Source organism: Kryptolebias marmoratus, linkage group LG9 (genome assembly GCF_001649575.2).
Source record: "Kryptolebias marmoratus isolate JLee-2015 linkage group LG9, ASM164957v2, whole genome shotgun sequence".
NCBI classification, from domain to species: Eukaryota; Metazoa; Chordata; class Actinopteri; order Cyprinodontiformes; family Rivulidae; genus Kryptolebias; species Kryptolebias marmoratus.
The window spans coordinates 15,087,908-15,108,696 of NC_051438.1; the positions used below are offsets into that span (position 1 = coordinate 15,087,908).

Here is a 20,789-nt window from a genome sequence, read left to right on the forward strand (position 1 = left end):
ATCACATAGACATCACTGATCAATAATAGTGCTAGTGCAAGGATTTTCTTCGTCTAGACGCTTTTGAAAAATCATTAAATAGCTTTTTAAACTAGAAAATGTTTGGGCATTCTTGTAATCATGCAATGAGTTAATATACAGCACATTCATATATAATAATTCATGTTGTGTTTGTTATTCAGTCAGTAACATACAAACATTCAACACTATTTCAATAACAGTAATCTGGTGTTTGAAGAAGTATGTGTTCCTACCCCTGTTCATTTAAATATTTACAATTCTTCAATAGCTGTATTTGGCTGAATGTATCCACTTATATATACATAAATATCTACATAAATATATCTAAATAATTTAGATAAATCAATTTACATTTACCTACTTATACCCACATTCACATAAACTATTCAATAATAAATATTTATCTTATAATTAATTATGATTATTCAAATCGGGCTTTTCTTCATATAAATACTTTTGAGCATCTTTGTCCTATATTGTTGTTTTTTTGGACATTCTTATAATTATTCAACAGTGCTCATGTTCTAATAATTTAACTCCACAAACAGACAGGCAAAACGTCTTTATTTTGAATCAGCGCATTTATAACAGAAGGTAATATTGTTAAAACAAAAGAGGAATCACGCTGCGAACATCACAACAGGAAGGACGCTTGTTTTACGAGCTTTACGTCACTTTGATCTGCCGCTGCGTTTTCAGGAAGCGTCGTTGCGCATGCGCGGTTGGAACGTACCCGTTATATTCTTTTTTTTTTCGGCGTAAAAATGGCTTCCGCTCTCGCCTAAACCCACCCGTAGGAACCAACATCAGCTGAAACGAGCAGCAGGAATCACCGTGCCTCCAAACGAAAAAACAAAAAAAGCTCCGAGACGGCAGGCCGCAGTTCGTCCCGCGGCTTCACGAAGATGTTGTTGCTAACACAAGCGGGAAACGAGTCGAAATTAACCCTTCTCGCTACAACGTCCAACACGAAATGAGGTACGAACATTTTCGTTAGTAACCTGGTGTTTTTGTAAATGTTGTGGCTTTGAAAGCTAAAACTGCACTTCAACCAACTTTTATGTTGAAACGGCACCAGAGGCCAGTTTGCTGCATCAGAAGTAACCCACTGTAGTTCACATTTCCACGTGGCTTTCTCCCTAATATTCATATTTGTTTGCACCCCAACAGGAAATGATGCATCGAGTGAACAACAGCAGTGATTACTGTGTGAGTGGACTGGCGGAGGACTCTCATCCAGCCAGCCACTTTGATTTATGTAGCCCCCAATCTGACAAGTTTTACGCCTCTCCAGCAAGCCCTGGGTTGCAGCTGTCCCTTGGCGGCCTCGCTCCCTTGCCCCAGGGATTGCACAAAGCCGTGGCATGCCAGCTGCAGGACTCCCAGAACGACCTCCAGCCGCCCGCCGCCAGGATCCGGGCCACCGAGGCCGCGGGCTCCAAGAGAAAGAAGGGCGACGTGAAGTCGGGGCGGCGAGGCAGGCCGTCGGGTACCACTAAGTTAGCCGGGTACCGTACAAGCACCGGGCGCCCACTCGGCACGACCAGAGCGGCCGGGTTCAAAACCAGCCCCGGGAGGCCCCTGGGGACCACCAGGGCAGCGGGGTACAGAGTCAGCCCCGGCAGGCCGCCCGGCAGCATCAGGAGTCTGGCTCGCCTCAAGAAGCTGGAGTTGGGTTGCGACGGCGCCAGGAAATTTGACTTGAGCAACTGCAGCGTCCCCAAAAAACTGGACTTCACCGGCTGCGACGTCCCGCCGTTTGTGTACACCATGATGGAGAGCAGAGACCTCTGCGAGCCCAGCAGCAAAGCGGGCGAAAGCAGCGAGTAGCTCTCCCGGCACCTGGCTGCACGAGGGGAAACCTTTCTAAAATGCTGGGAGATTTTGATTTCTCTCTCTCGTTTAAAAATTTCTGACTTTACTTTACGATGACTGATTTAACGTTTGTCCTTCCAGTTAGGTACAGATGCATGCTTATAAATGAACAACACACACACACACACAAAAAGTGTCTGTGTTTCAAATCTCTCTGCTCTCCCAGTCATTGTTCATTTGAGTTTCAACATCTTGTTTTTGTTAGAACTTTCCTTTCCAAAACAAACAGTTAAACTTTTTGTTTTCTGAGGATAACGATACAGCTGTTATTATTGTCTTTTACGTGTAGTCTAGGATGGTCTTTATGTCACAATATACTCTAGCACCAAAGCTAAAATTTGTACCATTTTTTTATAGCTTAAACTGATCATTTTTGCTATTCTTTTTTAGCACAGTATTTGGTACCTATTTCTGCACTTTGTAAATATAGTTTTGATCATGTATTCCTGTCTGTTTTTATCCCCAGTCCCACCTGATTAGCACTTCCACATTTATGTGTTGTTATATACTAATCAGTGTACTAAAACAACAAAAAAAAGGACTTTCCGAACTAACCTTATGCAACGTAGACTGTAAAACGAACCCTGATGTGTTGTATGTGAAACTGTAAGAATAAATTAAAGGCCTTGGATTCCTTGAAGAAACACGCATCGCCGGACGCCTTCCGTGCCAGGTTATTAAACTGAGATCATCTCATGATGGCGTTGTAGCCATTTTGTAGCCGTTTAGTGAGACCTCCTGTGCTGTGAAGCGAGTGTTGGGGATGACTCTCACCTACTACCACACCAGACCTTATCTCCATCATCCAATCCTCTTTATGTTGGTCAAGTTGAATCGGGATGATTTCTGAAGTCAATCAGTGGTAGATGTACATCTAATGATTACTTCCTGAACGCTTCATTAAAATCTGCTGTGATCCGTGAGATATTTTGCTAACAGAAAGACAGAGTTGATACAAAAAAAAAAACCCGAAAATGGCACGGAGTGTAGCGCTCTGGGTTTGCGATGCGAGGGGGGATGATGCTCGGCTACTACCACACCAAATCATAGCTCGAAACCTTCGAAATCGGTCGAGTTGTAGCCATTTTCGTCCGGGGGCGGCCATATTAAATCGGATCCACTCCATATTTTAATTAGTTGTAGACGGACATCCGGTGATAACTTCCTGAAAGCTTCATTAAGACCCGTCCACTGGTTCGTGAGATATTTTGCTAACAGACAAACACAATTCGCGGGCGATGAGTCTTTTTTTTTTTTTAGCCCCCCACCACTTCCTGTCAAATTGAAGGCAATTCTCCATGCAGACGCCAGGGGGCGCATGTCTCTAGACAAAAGCAATCATCTCGTAATTATACCTTTATGTCTATTAAACAACGAGCCTCACGGTGACACACTTCAGGGTGGGGCGCATGTAACTCACAAGCGGACTGCGCTCACATGTAAAATCGCCCCACTTTCTTTTATACATGTCTATATATTTCCCACTACTTGTCACGCCTTTTTTTGTTTTCTTTCCTCCAGAAAGCTTGAAGAAATAAGCCGCTCGGCCTCAGAGGGAAGTTTCCCTGCCGTCGTCGGGGGGGTCGTCGTGTTCGGGCCCGGACGGGCTCGTGTTTCGGTCCGTGATCGTTCAGAGCAGGAAGCCGGCTGAGGGCCCGCTGCGGCGAACTTTTTTTTTTTAAATTATTTTAATCTCTCTTTTTTTGCGCACCCCCGCCGCGCCTGTCGGGTTATAACCGAGTTAACCCTCCTTCATCTCTCTCCTCTCTCCGTAGCGCTCGTGCGCGCTGCCCTCGGCGCCTCGCGGCCTGTTTGTTTCCTCATGTCTCAGACACAGAGACAACATGGCGCGCGGAGTTTTGGTTTGACCGGAGAGGCCGTGTGCGTGCGCGCCCATCACCGACTTGGACTCGTTTTGTTCAGTCGATTTTTCTAACCCCCCAATATATACATATAGAAAAAGACAGGAAGAAAGAAAGAAACCCGACTGAGAGACACTTGGCGCGCCTTCATTATTTAAAGACGAGTTATTTCCAACAACTTCACCTGGATTTTTATAGCGTGCGCGTTTATTTGCTTTCGCGCGCGCCCGCCTGTGTGTCTCTGTGTGTGTGTGTGTGTAGGGTGAGTGTCACGGCCCTCTGCAGACGGGGGGTTGGGTAGCAGTGCCGATTGGTTGCTGCTCACCAACACAGTCGGTCTGGGCTTGTTTTAACATAACCGGGGGGCACTTCGACAGCACCGCTCAGGAACAAACCATGTAGTAAATAATCCGCCGTGTGGCTCTTATGAGAGAGAGAGAGAGAGAAAGGCAGAGGGGGAGATGGGGGATTTCCTTGTTTAATGTTTAAAGGTGACAGTTTTGTGGAGAAGGAGCGAAAGAGAGAGAGAGGGCCGCCGCTGATGAGTGCCGAGAATGAGATCTGCTGCTGCTGCTGCTGCTGCTGCTGCTGAGCCTCAGCCCGGGCCTACCTCAAGCTGCAGCTGGGACTCTGCAGACCTGCCTCCACACACCGAGGGACGCGCTCGCTCCGTGGCCCGGGATTCTCAAACATCCGCTCTAATCGGTGGCCGACCTCCAAATGGTGAGTTATTTCTCTACTCACACACACACATATAACCCGATTTCTTTTTTTTCTTTCTTTTTTTTACCTCCCCACCCCCCCACACGTGTTGACACAGTGCGGTGAACTTAGAAAGGCGATCAGAGCCTCCTTTTTGTGTGTGTTTGGCTCGGTGAGGACGGTGTGCGGCTGTAGCCCCGGCTGTGTCACCACCTCCACTGGATCCGGGCTCCACCGACCGCCATGACCCGCAGGGATCCAAGCGAGCCGACATATTTACTAACAACCCGGGGACGAAACGCGTTTATTGGTTAGGTTCAGTGTTTGTTTTTTTTCTCGTCTTGTTCCGGCCGGCTGGCCTTTAAAGGAGGCCATGCTATCTCAGTTGATGGTGTGTGTGTGTGGATTTTAAGCCTGTTTATATAGTTGCAGTCAGAAGTTTGCATACACTCCTAATGGACAGGATTGTCATCTTAATTTTGGGGGCTTTTAATCATTGTCTTTCAGGATGTAACTTGTACACACAGCGTGAATGGCCCTGGTGCTCAAGTTTGACTTTATTGTGTTTCTTTTCTCCAATCCAGTATCTAGATTGTACACACCCCCTCAAATATATTGACACATTCGCCTAAATCTGCTCTGAACTGGTTCCAGGCTGGTTCTAGGGCCTTTTTTTTTTTAAATTTCTCATTAGTGATCACGACTGACTGCAGCTGGGAGTTTCTCTTCGCCAGCGTGACAAGGATTGGTTTGACGGCTGGTGACGGACTGACCAGTGCTCACCTGTTCCGCCCAGATGGAAGGAATTTGGTTAGGTTGGGCAACTGCTGGAACGCCAGTGTCCCTGTCCACAAAGCTTTGCACCGTCGTGGACTCAGACTAAAAAAAAAACAAAAAACAAGAAGCTCCTGCTCCAAAGGTGACACCTTCAAGCTTGACTGACACTTGAGAAACGTTTTGTGGCCAGACGAGACAAAAGCTGAGCTTTCCGAGGAGTCAAAAGTGAGGCTTTCAAACCTAGGATCACTGAGCAAACTGTCAAGCATGGTGGCGGCAGCATCATGCCGTGGGGCTAACTGGTTAGCGCTCGTTCTACATCTTCCCCTCAAACCGTTGCTTTAGGTGGTGGAAACTCAGACGCATCCGAGTGTTCTGACAGGACAGTGGTCCCAAACAACAAATCTCGTTCCTGATTGGATAAAAGCGGGCTAACGTTAAGCTTCTGAACCGGCCCTTCTCAGAGCCCTGATGGAAATTTGTGGACTCTGCCTAAAAATTGGGCCTGTGCCTGGAAACCTACCGATTTAAACAAACTCCGCTAAGAATAGTGATCAAATATTAAGTCAGAATTGCCCAGAAGCTTGTTGACGGCTAAAAAAAAAAAGCTCATGGTTGAAGTGCAGCTTGGTTAACGGACGTCGAGGCAAATATTAGTGGTGGAGTATGTGTGTAGTGTTTGAGAATGAGAAGAAAATCCACAATAAATCTTATGTTGTACAATTATTTCATTAAAGCAGCCAAATAGTAAAACATTCCTGCCCATGATGAGTAGAGGTAAAGTTTAGACAGCAGCTGTAAGTTTCTTTTCGCACTCTGGCTCTTTTCCTGTAACGGATCCACTCCTCTGTGTTGTGTTGTGAGCTCTACGTCTCAGCGATCACTTGTCTGACCCTGCCTGTGTTCTCTTTGACAGGATAAAGGCATGACAACATGAATCAGTCTTACAGACCGGGTCTGAGGGCAGGTTCAGTGTTTGGTTCGAGCCAGCCAGAGCTGAGGCCCCACCATGGCCCCGTGAGCACTTCCTTTGCAAGCCAGTGTGGCGGCGCGAAGCGAGGATCAGGCCAGTCGCCAGCCCTGCAGCTGTCGCCCTCCAGCCACAAACAGCCCGCGTTCCTGGGTTACAACCAGTCGGAGCAATTCCGCTGCTACAGCCCTCAGCGGAGGCCGCAGCACCTGGGCGCCGCTGCGTTCTACAGACCGGAGCCAGATCGAGACCTCCACCCTCGCAACAGCCTGCACTGCGCGAGCCCCGTCAGCGACGGCGGCGACGACAACAACGATGAGTTTGAAGCGCCGTCGGTCCTCCTGCCGCCGTCCCCGGGCGACGCCGAGCCCTTCCAGCCTCTGCGGGCCGGGGGCCGGAACGGCTTCTCCCCGCCCCGCAGTCTCGACAGCTTTGAGCGCTGCTCCCCCATCCCCAACGGCTACCTGCATTTCGAGTCCACGCTGTTCGACGGCAGCGACGTCAAGGAGGAGGACGGGGAGCGGGAGAGCGGGGAGGACTTCGAACCTTTCCGTCGCCTCCCGAACTCGAGTCGGGACCGGACTGCTTCGGAGAGCAAACCCTCGAGCGACTCGGGGGCAGACAGAAAAACATACAAACCTACCGTCTTCAACCTAATGTCCAAAACAATTTCTGAACTCAACCCTACACTAAGCCCCAGCGCACTGCCAGAAATCACTATGAGAGACGGGTGGAATCTGGGCGAGGAGTCGGACAGCGACGCTGAACTTACCTCTGCTGTTGATCCTGGACTTACCTCACCAGCTCTCACCAACTCTAACGTGAGTCTGAAACACCCGGGAGGCTCGTTTTACAACTTCTGTACAACCCAAGCCACACGTGTGTCACGGTTCAGCGGAGAGATCTGCTGCAGAAACCGACAATTTTGGTTCAACTGAGCCACGTCTGACTGCGTGCCTTTGTGAGCGCAGTGCTAAGTTTGTTTCGGCTGTGTGTCCCGCACACAAATAGAATAAGGAGAGCGTTTACAGTTTGGTGAATCTGCAACGTGTAGTAAAAATAATGACACCTCACAAAGCCAAAACATGTGCACCGAAAACAGAGGCCAGAAACTTAAACTTGTTTCAATTTTAAACAATCAGGGAGCACGGAGAAAACGGATGGTTTCACGATTTGTTGTTACTCTGAACAAGAGGGGTGGATTCTGAGGAAATGTTAGGAACAATTAACATCTTACCTGTTGTAGATAGCTCTCTGAACCATCTCAGTTTGTAGAAATACCGTATTTTCTGGACTATAAGGCGCACTTAAAAGCCTTAAATTTTCTAAAAAAATGATAGTGCGCCTTATAATCCGGAGCGCCTTATATATGTAAGAAGTCTTAATGTTTTAGGACGACTTTGGTAAACTGCAACGCCGCTCTGCTTGCAGCATTAGGCCCCCACATACTCAGGTGTGCTGTGGACTCCGGGCGGACTGTCCATGGACGGTTAAGACTTTATACTCGAACGTACAGGTTGCCTAAAATTCTCCTGTGACAAATTTCAGTCATGGCGTCACCGGACAAGTAGGAAGAGATCGCTTGCCTCTTAGCTTTAAAAACACAAACGAAAAGAAGGTGCCTTTAGCCGTGTTTCTTCACCACCAGGGCAGCCCCCGCACACCTGACAGTGCTGGAAAATAGTAGTTAAAGTTCGACCAGATTGAAGCGCTAACGGCTAGTTTGAGCACGAGCACGTGGATTGCTGTTTAAAGTGCCCCAAGCTGCACTGGCAGTGCTACAGCTAGCTGCTGCTGTCACTGTTAGCATTTGTGAATGACTATTGAATTCTGTAACACAAAATTGACAGCAGTGTGAAAGTTTTGCTGTGAAGGTTTTGGAGAAAAGGGGCAGCATTAATTTTGATTCCGGTATCAAGCAAGACATTAACTGTTTGTAATGTTTCCCCAGAAGCCCACTTTCACAGGTCTGAACTAAACCCTTTCATCGAGCTCTAATCTCTTCAGGTTTGTATTATTGGTGCACGTTGGCCCCGTGTTCAGATATTAAAGTGTTTTCGTTGTGCCGTTCAGTCCAACAGCCCAAAGAAAAGGCTTCCCCCTGCTGTGAAATTCCTGGAAGATGATTTGGTCTGGGCAAAATTCAACCGACGGCCCTGGTGGCCCTGCCAAGTCACCTGCGAACCCGACCTGGGGATTCATACGAAGATGAAAGGTGAGGCTTGGATGTGAATGTCGATCGGCTGAGATTGTTTTACCTTTGTGTCCGTGAACAGATTGTGTCAGCTTCATAGGATCGTAGCTCCGGGAGGATATCTGACAGGTGTGTAGTTGATATCCAAACAAAGGTTGAGGTGAATTTCATCGAGCTGTGACCCGTGATGTTGGCTGACAGGACCCCAAATCCCCCTTGTTTTGCCATCCAAGTACTTCTGATACAGTTTGACCCGACTGTTAATGTGTTTGAAGTAATAAATGTTCTGCATCTTTCTTTACTCGGCTTCAGTTCCGAGCTCCCGTCCCTGTCGGATGTATTATCTGGAGACGCTGGGGGAGGTCGCGGAACGCGCCTGGGTCCCAGGGAGCGTCATTCTTCCTTTCGAGGGAGGACATCAGTTTGAGGAGCTCCCTGTCCTCAGACGGAGGGGGAAGCAGAAAGAGAAGAACTACAAGTACACGGTAAAACGGCCTAAAGATTTTATTCTTAAATCAACGTGCTGTGAGCTCTGCGCTGAGTGTGACTTCTGATCTTGGCAGATTCCCAAAAGTTTGTTGACTGCATGGAAAGTCAGCGTGGCCGAGGCGGAGTACCTGCTCCCTCTTCGACAAAGGAATAGTGAAAGCGCACTTTCGGTGTCTGCAAACAGACAGGAGCGCACACCCAGTCCGCTTCCCGCCGAGAAGCCCAAAAGCCCGTCTGTTTGTGTCCGGCCCCCATCACCCGGTCTGGCTCTGAACAGAAACGGTCACCATCTTCTCAAGAACTCTGCAGAACCAGCCAGTAAGAGCAAAGCCGTCAAGAAGAGAAAGAAGTGCTTGTCGGACATCTTTGCTCATATCGTTGGTGGTTCGAAGGACGCCGCTGTCCCAGCTGCGGCGGGTCAGCTTCACACAAAAACATGTGCACTGAAAGAGGAGCCAAAGGACTCGCCCTACGCTGACCTGGATTCAGTTCCGATGCTGAACCGTCCGAAACGCACAGCGATTTCTCCGATCCGCGACGCGGGCACGGCGAACAGAAAGGAGCAAGGCTCGGTGAAAGTCAAAAAGTCTGCTAAAAAGCTGAGCCAGTCCACTTCCTCCGGTTCTCCCAAAGTTCTTACAAACAAATCCACGCCTAAAGACGTGAGCTCTGAGCAGAGTTCGGCGGTCTGCGTTGAATCGTCTCACGGTTCACGTGAAGAACACTCGGCCGGCAGCCGTCTGGTGACAAAGGCTCCGAGAGCGGAGGAAGAGACGGATCTCGGCGACGCACTGGGCCCCAGCCACGTCTCAACAGAAGCTCCAAACAGTGATCGTTTTGACCGCATGCCAACTAAAGCTACTATCAAAACGGAATCGTCTCCGGTCTGGGAATCGCTCAGCGGCACTTTGTCCTTTGTGAACTCTCCAAAGCGGCGCCCGAGGAAGCTCAACAAGAAACAAACTCACAACGGCTCGATAGCCAAGCCGAAGCACGAGGACTTAACTCGGGCGGTTTTCCACCCCGCCAGGGTCAAGACGGAAAACGTGGCCTCGGATATATCAACTACCTCGTCGTCTTTGTCTCCCGTGGACACGTTTCAGGACTGTAAGGAGCTGTCGTTTAAATCGCTGGTGAAGGAGGACAGCGACTCGGAGCAGGCCGTGTTCCGACCTGATTCAAACTATAAATTCAGTACTTTCCTGATGCTCTTAAAAGACATGCACGACACGAGAGAAAAAGAAGGCAAGCCGCTGGTCCTCCCGCCTTCAGCCGACCTCATCAAGGAGGAACCGCTGGTGATCCCCACGTCCGCACAGAGCGACCTGCTGAAAGGGTCCCGCGAGGCTCTGGATATCAGATTAAAAACTGTGCCATCAGTTAGAAGTGCAGTAACCAAAAGGACGCCGGTGAAGATTTGGACTAAAGCCGTCGAGGCGGCCGGCACCAACCACTGTGAGGACCTTCCTCTTCACTCCGAGAGCTCCGACAAGCAGCGGCGAAAGCAGAAGCTGCCCGCTAAACTGAAACTCAGACACCCCGCCGCCGCGCCTCTGGGCCTGATGGACGCGGCTTACGGCGGGGAGCTCATCGGCGGCCACCTCTGCTCGGATCCTTGCCTCGATCCCACCAACAGCTACCTCGAGAGGACCCCGGAAACGGCGGTGGCTCCCAAGAAGCGCTGGCAGGTGGTGGAGGAAGCCGCCGAGATCAGGGGGGGCGGCGTGAGCGAGGTGTCCGCCGAGATGAAGGAGTCCTACGCGGCGAGGGCGTCTCCAGATCCGGATCTGGGAGCCGAGAAACACGCAGAGAACGACTCCCAGTCCTCAGATACGAGCAGCACTGCCGGTAAGACTCAAACTAGGGCTTTTTTCTACGGTACAGGAAAGCAAGTAGGAAATTAACGTCTGCCTCGCTTGTTTTCACACAGGACAATCAGAGAACAAACGCCTCCGGAAACCAACTAAACGGCTCCTGGAGTCAACCGAGGCGTACGAACAAATATTTTCCATCAAAAAGAGGTCAAAGAAAACCCCCTCAGACTCTTCCAAAGTGGTGAGAAGTTTTCTCTTTTGTAGTTTCTCTGCAGGACAAATGAAAAGATGGAGTCGACCTAAAAGGGTGATTCAGTGGTGTTTCATTTTTACCAAATCAGTAACATTAAATGATTTTCTGTCAATAAAATATGAGCACTTTTATTAGTTGCAATTAAAATCTTTTTGCAACCAGGTTTGAATTTATTAGAATAAACTTTCATCTTACGGAAAAGCAATTTTTTCCCACCTAATTTCTTCACCAAAAAGTAAAAATGTATCAGAACAGATTGTGCTTGATGTGCTTGGGAAGAACATTTACATAAAGATAGAAAGTGTATAAATACTAAGAGGTTTCAGATGTTTCTAATTGTAAAAATAAAATATCAGTCAGTGAACATGAAATTGAGTTTTTCAACCTAAAAGCTCTGTGGTGGCCGTTATTTTACACCGGACTAAGTAACTAATACAAGCTTGTAGTGCAAGAAAAATCTGCTGCGAGCTTGTAAAGTTTTTTTTCCATAATAAAAATTAGATTTTTATTTGTCTGTTGGTTTGAGTAGAAGATTATTTGTTGTTTTTAGTTTGCTAACCATAAAAATAAAACAATTAGCAACAATATTTTAGCTGCAGATTACTCTGGAGGTTTATTCAAAGCTCAGCCTTGATTAAAAATAAGACCTTTTCAGTTCTGAAAATAGTCACAGAAAACATGAAATTGAAAATTGTGATGGATTTAGTAATATTCTGCTTATTCTTCCATTAAAAACAAATAACAAAGTGCTTTGCAGCAACAGCTGCCATCCATAAAGGCACATTTTTACAGTTTTTATCTTGTAATTAATTAACAAATAATGTCATCAGTCTTGAGGTGTGTTTTAAGGCATGCCAATAATATATTTCTACAAGTTTGCTTTAGTCTTTTGCTTTTCAACAAACTCTGACCTTGCAGACCTGCCTGCCTCCTTTGGTGTTTTCTGTAACCATAAAATATTAGAGATGATTTTCTGGTTTCATTTATGCTTACAGACCTTAAATTACTGCAGAGCCTCATGTTTGGAATAAGATGTCATTTTAAAGCCTTACCTCGCAGCCTGACAGACGTGCTGAATGACAGCCTTTGCTGCCCGACCGCGCTTCACGTGGTGTGTTTGAATCATTCAGGAGACCTCAGGGACAGCAGCACTCCATGAGCTCAGCGCCACAGAAGCGGCCGACGCCTCCAGCTCTTCGCCGGCAGAGCCCGCCGAGGCTCGGGTCGAGACGAGTCCGCCCCGGGACGAACCTTCACCCGCCGAGCCGCCGGCGTCTCCCGTCACGACACAACCCTGCTTCGATGCGGCAGAGGAAACGGATCTACCTCCTGAGTCTGGTGAGCCCGAGAGTGCCTGCTTACTGACTGATGTGTTTAATGACAGCATCGAGTATTCAACTAAAGCCGAGTTTTTATTTATTTTTTTAAATTTTAGACGTGGCGACAGTAGTTCAAGAAAGAAAGAGGCCAAGGAAGCTGTCACACAAGGTGGTGGATTGTACCATCGAAGAAGTGGCTTCAGGTCCCGGGAAGAAGAAGGTATGCAGAGAGGAATAAAACCTGTCCTGCTTGGGTTTCTGTTCCACCGTTTAAAAACTACTGACCTGTTTTCTGTCCAGGAGCAAAAGCAGCAGATGAGTGTTACAACAGAGGTGAAGGTGTTAGTCAAGAAAACTCAGGTAATTTAAAAACAAAAAAAGCAACTCAAAACAAATGATTTATTCCACCAAACACTCTGACGTTTTATTTAACTCTTCGTGATGTTGGACAGATTGCGTCCAAGAAAGAGAGGCCTGCCCCGAGCCCACCTTCAGTCCCCGCCGCAGCCTCCAAGCGTTCAGAGAGCAGGTCTCCGAGCCCGCGGGGGTGCAGAACTCCCAAACAGGAGCCCGAGTCGGAGCCGTGCAGCGCCGAGACAAAACAAAGCGTCCACACTGGAACACTAACTCCTAAATCGGAGGTGAGCGTCCTTCAGTTCGGAAGGCAGAAAATCTGTGTCTTTACATCCCGCCTCAGTAACGGCTGATGAAACTGATCCGATCTGTAGGGTCTTCCGGTTGGTCTGAGCGACAGTTTCTCCTCCCAGGGCGATGCCAAAGGGAAAATAGGAGCTGCATCCTCCAAGGAGAACGTCTGTCAGGTGATGGAGGCGCTTTGTTTTTACGCTTCTGCCGTGTTTGTGACAGGAAGGTCGTTAACTTGTTTGTTTTATTTTTTTTGCAGGTGTGTGAGAGGACTGGAGACCTGCTGGTGTGTGACGGCCCCTGCTTCGGCGCCTTCCACCTGCAGTGCATCGGCCTGTCTGCAGCTCCTAGAGGAAGATTCCTCTGTCAGGAGTGTAAAACTGGTGAGTCGGCTTCGTGTCTCGCAATCGGGCTGAAAACTGTTAGCATTCAAAACGAGCCTCGTCCCATGTTTTATTTATTTATTTATTTTATCAAGATAAGACGATCTTATCTTTTTAAAACGAACGCATGAAAGGCGGCGAGCGACCTGCGTTCCTTCAAGAGCTTGTTGTCTGCTCCTTCCAGGCGATCACTCGTGTTTTGTGTGCAAGAAGGCCGGGAACGGGGTGAAGCGCTGCATCATTCCCCTCTGTGGGAAGTTCTTCCACACCGACTGCATCCTGGCCTACTCGGCCACTCAGACGCATAACAAAGGCTTCCGCTGCCCGCTGCACGTGTGTCTGTCGTGTTACATCGCCAACCCCCTCAACATCTGCAGCTCCAAAGGTGAGCGCCGGTTAGACGGGATTAACAGAGAAAGATTTGCATTAATGTCAGTCAAAGGAAAAAAAAAAAGGGCCCGGTATTCGCACCGGGATCTCGTTTAAGGCTTCATGGAGACCGTGTGGATATTGTCCGTAGTTGTGTTGATGTCGCCTGACTTGTCCGTGTGTGTGTCAGGTCGGTTGGCTCGATGTGTGCGCTGTCCCGTGGCCTATCACGCCAACGATAACTGCATGGCGGCGGGCAGCCTGGTCCTCGCCAACAACAGCTTCTTGTGTCCGAACCACTTCACTCCCCGCAAGGGCTGCAAGAACCACGAGCACATAAACGTCAGCTGGTGCTTCGTCTGCTCCGAAGGTGAGTCTGACGCTGGCCGTGTCTCGGTGTTGTTTATACATCAGCCAGACTTCCTGGTGGCTGTTTAGCTCAGGTCTGTTCCTGTTTAAAACAACTGGAAAAACCTGAAAGCTGCATTCTCGATGATCTCCGTTCATGTTTTTATTGCTGTTAGAAACTGTTAGATGGCTGCTTTTTAAAGGCTCGAGTCACTCCTTGTGTTCTTTTTGTTTTTTCTTTAAGCGTCTAGGCTTTCTGGTAATAATTTAAAGTGGGTTTGATCAGTAGGTCTCCAGACTCTTTCAACGTTTTTATTTATTTATTGCTCAATTCTTGAGCTGCTTTTTTTAGTCCAGTGCCTCACCACTGCCAGGATTTTTTTAATGATTAAAAGATTAGATTAAAAAAAAACATCTTTTTTTTTTTCCAAGAGAGACCTGGCCAAGAATGGCAGCAGCACAATTATCACAGCACTGTTTTAAAAAAATCATAATACGTAGAAGAACTAAGATATATTAAAAGATAATAAAACATTTACAAACAGATGCCTTGTGTATAAAATTGTTAAGAACGGCCTTAAAAACATCCAAAGAGACCAACTCCTTCGACTTCAAGTCTTCCTGCAGCTGATTCCAGTCCGAAGAAGCAGCAAACTGGAAGGTTTTATTTTTTTGCCATAATCTGTACGAACATTAGGTACAGTTAATAAAATGAAATCATCAGAGCGCCGACATTAACCTCCGGAGAACTACTTAACAATGTAGGAAATGAGTTAAAAGGGAAGTAAACCCAAGATCAGTTGATCAAGATGAAAGATGATTCAGCTCTCAGGTCCCGTTCAGGTCTTTGCTGAGTTTTTTTTTTTCCTTAAAGGCGTTACTTTTAGAAACTGTTCATCGCTTTCTTCATTTCACATCATTGTAGCAGTAGTGATAGGGTTCAGGTGTTGTGGAGGTGATGTAACAGCGTTTGTTTTATGATAAGAAGTCCCCTGTGGAGGAATTGTTGCCTAATTTTGTCTCCTTAAAATGCCAAACATAAAATAGCATTTGGTCAAAGGAACACCAACGAGCTTCAGTGTTTTCTCCTGCTTTTAATAGAAAACAAAAATGTCATCATTCTTTACCTGTGTGGAAGACTGGCATTTTGTGCACCAAATAAAACACAAACCCCCCTTCCTGTGATTGTTCAGGGGGCAGTCTGCTGTGCTGCGAAGCCTGTCCTGCTGCTTTCCACCGGGAGTGTTTGAACATCGACATGCCTCAGGGTAGCTGGTTCTGCAACGACTGCAAAGCCGGGAAGAAGCCTCGCATTAAGGACATACTGTGGGTCAAGTGGGGGCGCTACAGGTGAGGGCCCGGGCGTTTCTTCGCCCGTACACACAACAGTTCCACATATCCGTGTCCCTGAAACCTGATCTTAAACTTCAGATGGTGGCCTGCTGAAGTCTGCCTGACCAAAGACGTCCCCGGGAACATCCTGAGGATGAAACACGACGTGGGCGAGTTCCCCGTGCAGTTCTTCGGCTCCAAAGACTTTGTGTGGACGTACCAGGCCAGAGTCTTCACCTACATGGAGGGCGACACGCACAACATCGAAAAAATGGGCAAAGGCGCCGACGCCGTGTACAAGAAAGGTAGGCGTTTGTTTGTTGCCCCGCCTCTGGTCTCGGGTTCCCGGTGAAGGCTGCGCGCGTGAATGTGTCGCGTTTGTGCTTCTGAAGCGCTGACCGAAGCTGCAGAACGGTTCAAGGAGCTGCAGGCGGAGAAGCAGATGAGGCAGCTTCAGGAGGACAGGAAGAACGACAAGAAGCCGCCTCCGTACAAACACATCAAGGTAAACAAACAGCCTGTTCATCCAGCTACAACTAGAGGTTTACATCCACTCATCACCGGCATGGAAGTCACGTTAACTTTGGGCTTTTATTCATTTAATGGAGCCGTTCTTTTCCCAGGGTGGCATGATTATACAACACACAACTTTATTTAATCCACACAGACTCAAATCCATACATACATTCACCTTAATCTGTTAATAAGTGGTTAACAAGGTATTTTATCTTAACAAGGCCATGGCTAACTTCTCCTTAGTGATCATAATTGACTGTGCACCCAATTCTTGTTTTAAAGGCCACTGAGGTTGTGTGTTGTAAGTTGATCAACCCCGGGAAAACGGGTTCAAACACGTCATTAAAAACCAACATTAATGTAACATTCATGCCCGTGAGGAGCGGCTGTAAGCTGGAGCGGCAGCTGACCGAGGCGAGCTGTGTCCTCAGGTGAACCGGCCCATCGGGAAGGTGCAGATCATCACGGCCGACCTGTCCGAGATCCCGCGCTGCAACTGCAAGGCCTCGGACGAGCACCCCTGCGGCGTCGACTCGGAGTGCATCAACCGCATGCTGATGTACGAGTGCCACCCGCAGGTGTGCATGGCGGGCGAGCGGTGTCAGAACCAGGCCTTCACCAAGCGCGAGTACACGCCGGTGGAGATCTACCGGACGTTGTCCTGCGGCTGGGGTCTACGCGCCGTGTCGGACATCAAGAAGGTAGACTTGTGGGAGAAAGGGGGGAAAAAAAAACGTATTTTTGAGCGGTGTTTTTTTTCATCTTCATCGTTGTCTTTCGCCCCATCAGGGGGCGTTTGTGAGCGAGTATGTGGGGGAGATGATTGACGAGGAAGAGTGTCGAGCCAGGATCAGACACGCTCAGGAGAACGACATCTGTAACTTCTACATGCTCACGCTGGACAAGGTGACCCTGACCCAGAGGTCCTCCGGCGATACTTCAGCAGCGCGCTGGGTTTAGAGTGGCGCCCGGGGGATTTCCGCAAACCGAACTTGTTTTTTTTTTTCGTTTTAATCTAGGACCGGGTCATTGATGCTGGACCCAAAGGGAACCAGGCTCGCTTCATGAACCACAGCTGCCAGCCCAACTGCGAGACTCAGAAGTGGACCGTGAACGGGGACACCAGGGTCGGCCTGTTCGCTCTGCAGGACATCCCAGAAGGTTGGAGTGCATCTCATTTGGCTGTTGCAGGTAATTTCATGAATCCGCGTTTTATAAAAAATAATGAATCTGAAATGGCGTTTAGGTGTGGAGCTGACCTTCAACTACAACCTGGAGTGTCTCGGCAACGGGAAGACCGTTTGTAAATGTGGAGCGCCAAACTGTAGCGGCTTCCTGGGCGTCCGGCCGAAGGTAAAACTTCAGTCTGAACCGCGCACTCCTCCCTTCATCTTTGACTAAATTTTCAACCTGTCAGCACACGTGACCGTCTTCTTCCTCGCTGTTTGTTCAGAACCAGCCGCCGGCTGAGAAGATGAAACTGAAGGACGGGAGGAGGAAAGTCGGCATGAAGAAGAAGACCAAGCAGCAGATGACGAAGGAGAGGGAAGACGAGTGCTTCAGCTGTGGGGACGGGGGACAGATTGTGTCCTGTAAGAAGCCTGGGTGTCCCAAAGTCTACCACGCTGACTGCCTCAACTTGGCCAAGAGGCCTGCAGGTATTTATTTAGTTTCTTAACACATAAAATATTAATGCTTGAGCAGCTTAATGTGATTTACTGACGTGTCAATCAAATGCATCGGTTTAATTACAGCAGGACTGCCGAACCTTTCTTGGCTTTTTCTTTTCCATACAGCCTGGGTTTCCCTGCCGTCATGAAAGGACAGGCTGTGTGTGTGTTTATTTGTCAGTCTGTTAGCAAAATATCTCATGAACTGGTGGGCACATTTTAATGAAACTCTCAGAAGTTCACCACTGGACCCACATCTACCACTGATTCACTTTTGGACTGGACCCAGTTCAAGATGGCTCCCACGGCCACCTGATTTTAATCGGTTCAAAAATGCCTGTAATTCAGTCAGCGTTGGAGATACGGAGCTATAATTTGGTGTGGTAGTAGCTGAGAGTCATGCCCGACACATATTCTGAGCTCCGATGGATTGTTTGAAGTATCACATGAGAGCTCACGTAAAAGATTTTTCAAGATTTGATCCAAATTGCTAAACCGTTTGTCATTTCTCAGCAACAGATGAAGCTAGTTTAAAACTGTGGCATGAAAGGCAGCAAGGCGACCGAGTTGTGCAAGGACTTCAGTTTCTTTACATTTAAAAAAATATTTTCCTTGTTTGGGCTGTTTTTAATAGTTTATAACTTGTGATGGCAGCTTCAGTGGTGATGTGTTTGGTGACAAATGGGATAACTGAATTTTCACCCTAAGGCTGGAAACAAATGACACTTATACATTTTTATTCTGTTATTAGAATAACAGAATAAATCAGTCAGAGCAGCACAGGTTCTGTTCTTTCTGAAGTTTAAATAAAATCGTTACGTTTTCTGATCATTTGTAATTATTATTAAAGCGAGAAGCGACTGTAGGAGTCAGATTTTGTTGTGGATTTAAACCTAAACCAAAGGCCGTACGCCCTGTCCTGATGACTCGCTCTGCTCTCGTCTCCAGGCCGGTGGGAGTGTCCGTGGCACCAGTGTGACGAATGCGGTAAAGAAGCAGCTTCCTTCTGTGAGATGTGCCCCAGCTCGTACTGTAAGGAGCACCGGGAAGGCATGCTCTTCATCTCCAAGCTCGACGGCAAGTTGTCCTGCAGGGAGCACGACCCGTGTGGGCCCGAGCCGCTGGAGCCCGGGGAGATCCGCGAGTACGTGCCCAACATGGCCTCCATGAGGCCCGGAGCCCTGGCCGTGCCCGTCTCCCCCTCGCTGGTCCCGAACGCCCGAGGCGCCACCTCGTCCTGGTCGTTCTCGTCTTCGTCGTCTTCGTCGTCCTCTGCGCCCGTCTCCTCCCCTCCCAGCCAGACGGACCAGTCCAGGCGGGACCCCCCTCGCCTCTACATCAACACGAAGACCGCTACCTCCAGCTTCATCCCCTCCAGCAGCTCTTACCCCACAGACAGAACTGAGGCGATGCCCGCGTCCACTCCCGGCTCCTCCAGGGACGAGGAGGAGGAGGAGGGGGAGGTGTGCGGGTTAGATGTGGAAGAGGAGGATGAGGACGATGACGATGAGGACGACGACGATGATGACGACGAAGAAGAAGCAGAGGAGGAGGAGGAGGATAATGAAATGGAGGAGATGGAGATAGTGGAGGGCGAGGAGGATGAGCCACTGTATGGAGGAGACCTGCTGGAGGAGGACGATGAAGAGGAGGAGGAGGAAGGTGGAGATGTGTATGACACTTGGGATGAATATGTGCATGAAGATGCTGATGATGAAGTGGGGGAGGGTGGAGGATGACGATAAGTGACTCCTCCTCTGTAAACACTGACAGAACTACAGGAGTTGAATATTTTGGTACCTACAGTACTTGAACGCAGCACTGCCTTCACTGTGGTACATGTTTGCCTTCTCATCTCCAGACTGACCGCGGGGATGCGTTCTGGTGCTAAAGGCTGAACTGTTGTTTCTCTCAGTCTCTTTTTATCTTTTTACTTCTGTCCAAGTCTTTGTTTTGTGTTTGGTGCTCTTTTTTGTTTTTTGTCGTTTTCTTTATCTCACCGTTTACATTTTTATGCTTTTTTTTTTTTTTTTTTTAAAGAAGAAGAAGAAAAAAAAAAAAGATGTTCGGGATATAAGAAAAAGGTGAAACGTTTCACCTGACCAAACTGTCATCCACCACAAGGGCATCTTATGTTGTTGTCATCGTCTTAATGTTCTCTTTCTATATTTCCAAGAGTTGTCGAAATAGTGTTCTCACTGGTCCATGTTACAGTTAGGTTAAACAGTACCTACTTGTGAGAAGTGAAAAAAATAAAAAAACCACTGGAGTCATCAAGGTTCTTGATGATTTTTCTCACACAGAAAGCGTTTGGACTTTTATTAAAATGAACCATTTTTAACCTCTGAACAATATATTGATTAACTGATCATCGTCAGTGTGACAACCTCTATAAAAGCAGGAGTTTTGTCCGTTTGCTGCTCTGGAGGTGCATACAGGTGAGTGTTAACGCAACGCCAGGGTGGAAAGACATCAGCAGTGGCCTTAGAAAAGCAACTGTCGCTGCCCATCAATCTGGAAAGGGTTATTACAATTTGGAGTCCATCGTTCTACCTAAAGAAAGATTATTCATAAGAGTCCCAGACCGTGCCACGCTCGAAGAAATTACACAGCAAAACCCAACAGCTGCGTCTCAGACTCTACAGACCTCAGTTAGCAGCTTAAATATTAAAAATCATGTAAGAAGAATTGGAAAAAGACAACACGTACAGCTTGTTTGGAAAGGTTACAGGAAAAAAGTACTTTTTTTCTTAAAAAAAACAAAACCAAACATGGCAGCATGACTTAGGTTTACAAAGTTGCAACTGAACCAACCACCAGACTTTTGGAACAGCGTCCTTTGGACATGAGAGTAAAGAAGAGACGCCATGTTGGAAGAAAACCAAACACATAACATCAGAACAAACTCCTCATACCAACTGTAAAGCACGACGGTGGAGGGGTGATGATCTGGGTTTGTTTTTGCAGCCACAGGAACTGGGCTCCTTGCAGTCATTGAGTCGACCCTGAGCTCCTCTTCAGACCAAAATATTCTAGAGTCAAATGTGAGGCCATGTGTCCCACTGCTGAAGCTCGGGTCCTGAAACAGGACCATGATCCTGAACACAGCAGCAAATCTAGAAGAGAACGGCTGAAAAAGAAAAGTTGTGACGCGTGCAGAGGATTTGCCACAAGAACAATACGATAATTTTCTGTCAATCTAAATTCGGAACTCTTTATTAACAACAAGAAACCGTCTCATTCACATTTC

At 47.8% G+C, this 20,789-nt stretch overlaps 2 protein-coding genes across 2 annotated transcripts; both read left to right on the forward strand.

Moving 5' to 3' along the window:
* Positions 1 to 736: 736 nt before the first annotated feature.
* Positions 737 to 2,542, forward strand: LOC108240534 (UPF0461 protein C5orf24 homolog). The gene is made up of 2 exons (XM_025007610.2): positions 737 to 999; positions 1,192 to 2,542. The coding sequence occupies exon 2, from the start codon at positions 1,195 to 1,197 to the stop codon at positions 1,849 to 1,851; it is 657 nt and encodes a 218-aa protein (XP_024863378.1). The 5' UTR covers positions 737 to 999; positions 1,192 to 1,194; the 3' UTR covers positions 1,852 to 2,542.
* A 732-nt stretch (positions 2,543 to 3,274) lies between these two features.
* On the forward strand, positions 3,275 to 19,845 carry nsd1a (nuclear receptor binding SET domain protein 1a). Its single transcript, XM_017424160.3, has 23 exons — positions 3,275 to 4,481; positions 6,154 to 7,028; positions 8,281 to 8,422; positions 8,714 to 8,886; positions 8,965 to 10,738; positions 10,821 to 10,945; positions 12,088 to 12,295; positions 12,393 to 12,496; positions 12,577 to 12,636; positions 12,729 to 12,917; positions 13,005 to 13,097; positions 13,181 to 13,304; positions 13,489 to 13,689; positions 13,864 to 14,043; positions 15,215 to 15,371; positions 15,453 to 15,658; positions 15,746 to 15,858; positions 16,301 to 16,570; positions 16,659 to 16,775; positions 16,889 to 17,030; positions 17,116 to 17,222; positions 17,323 to 17,527; positions 18,488 to 19,845. Exons 2-23 carry the CDS (start codon positions 6,171 to 6,173, stop codon positions 19,276 to 19,278), a joined length of 6,339 nt encoding a protein of 2,112 aa, XP_017279649.1. The 5' UTR covers positions 3,275 to 4,481; positions 6,154 to 6,170; the 3' UTR covers positions 19,279 to 19,845.
* Positions 19,846 to 20,789: the final 944 nt, after the last annotated feature.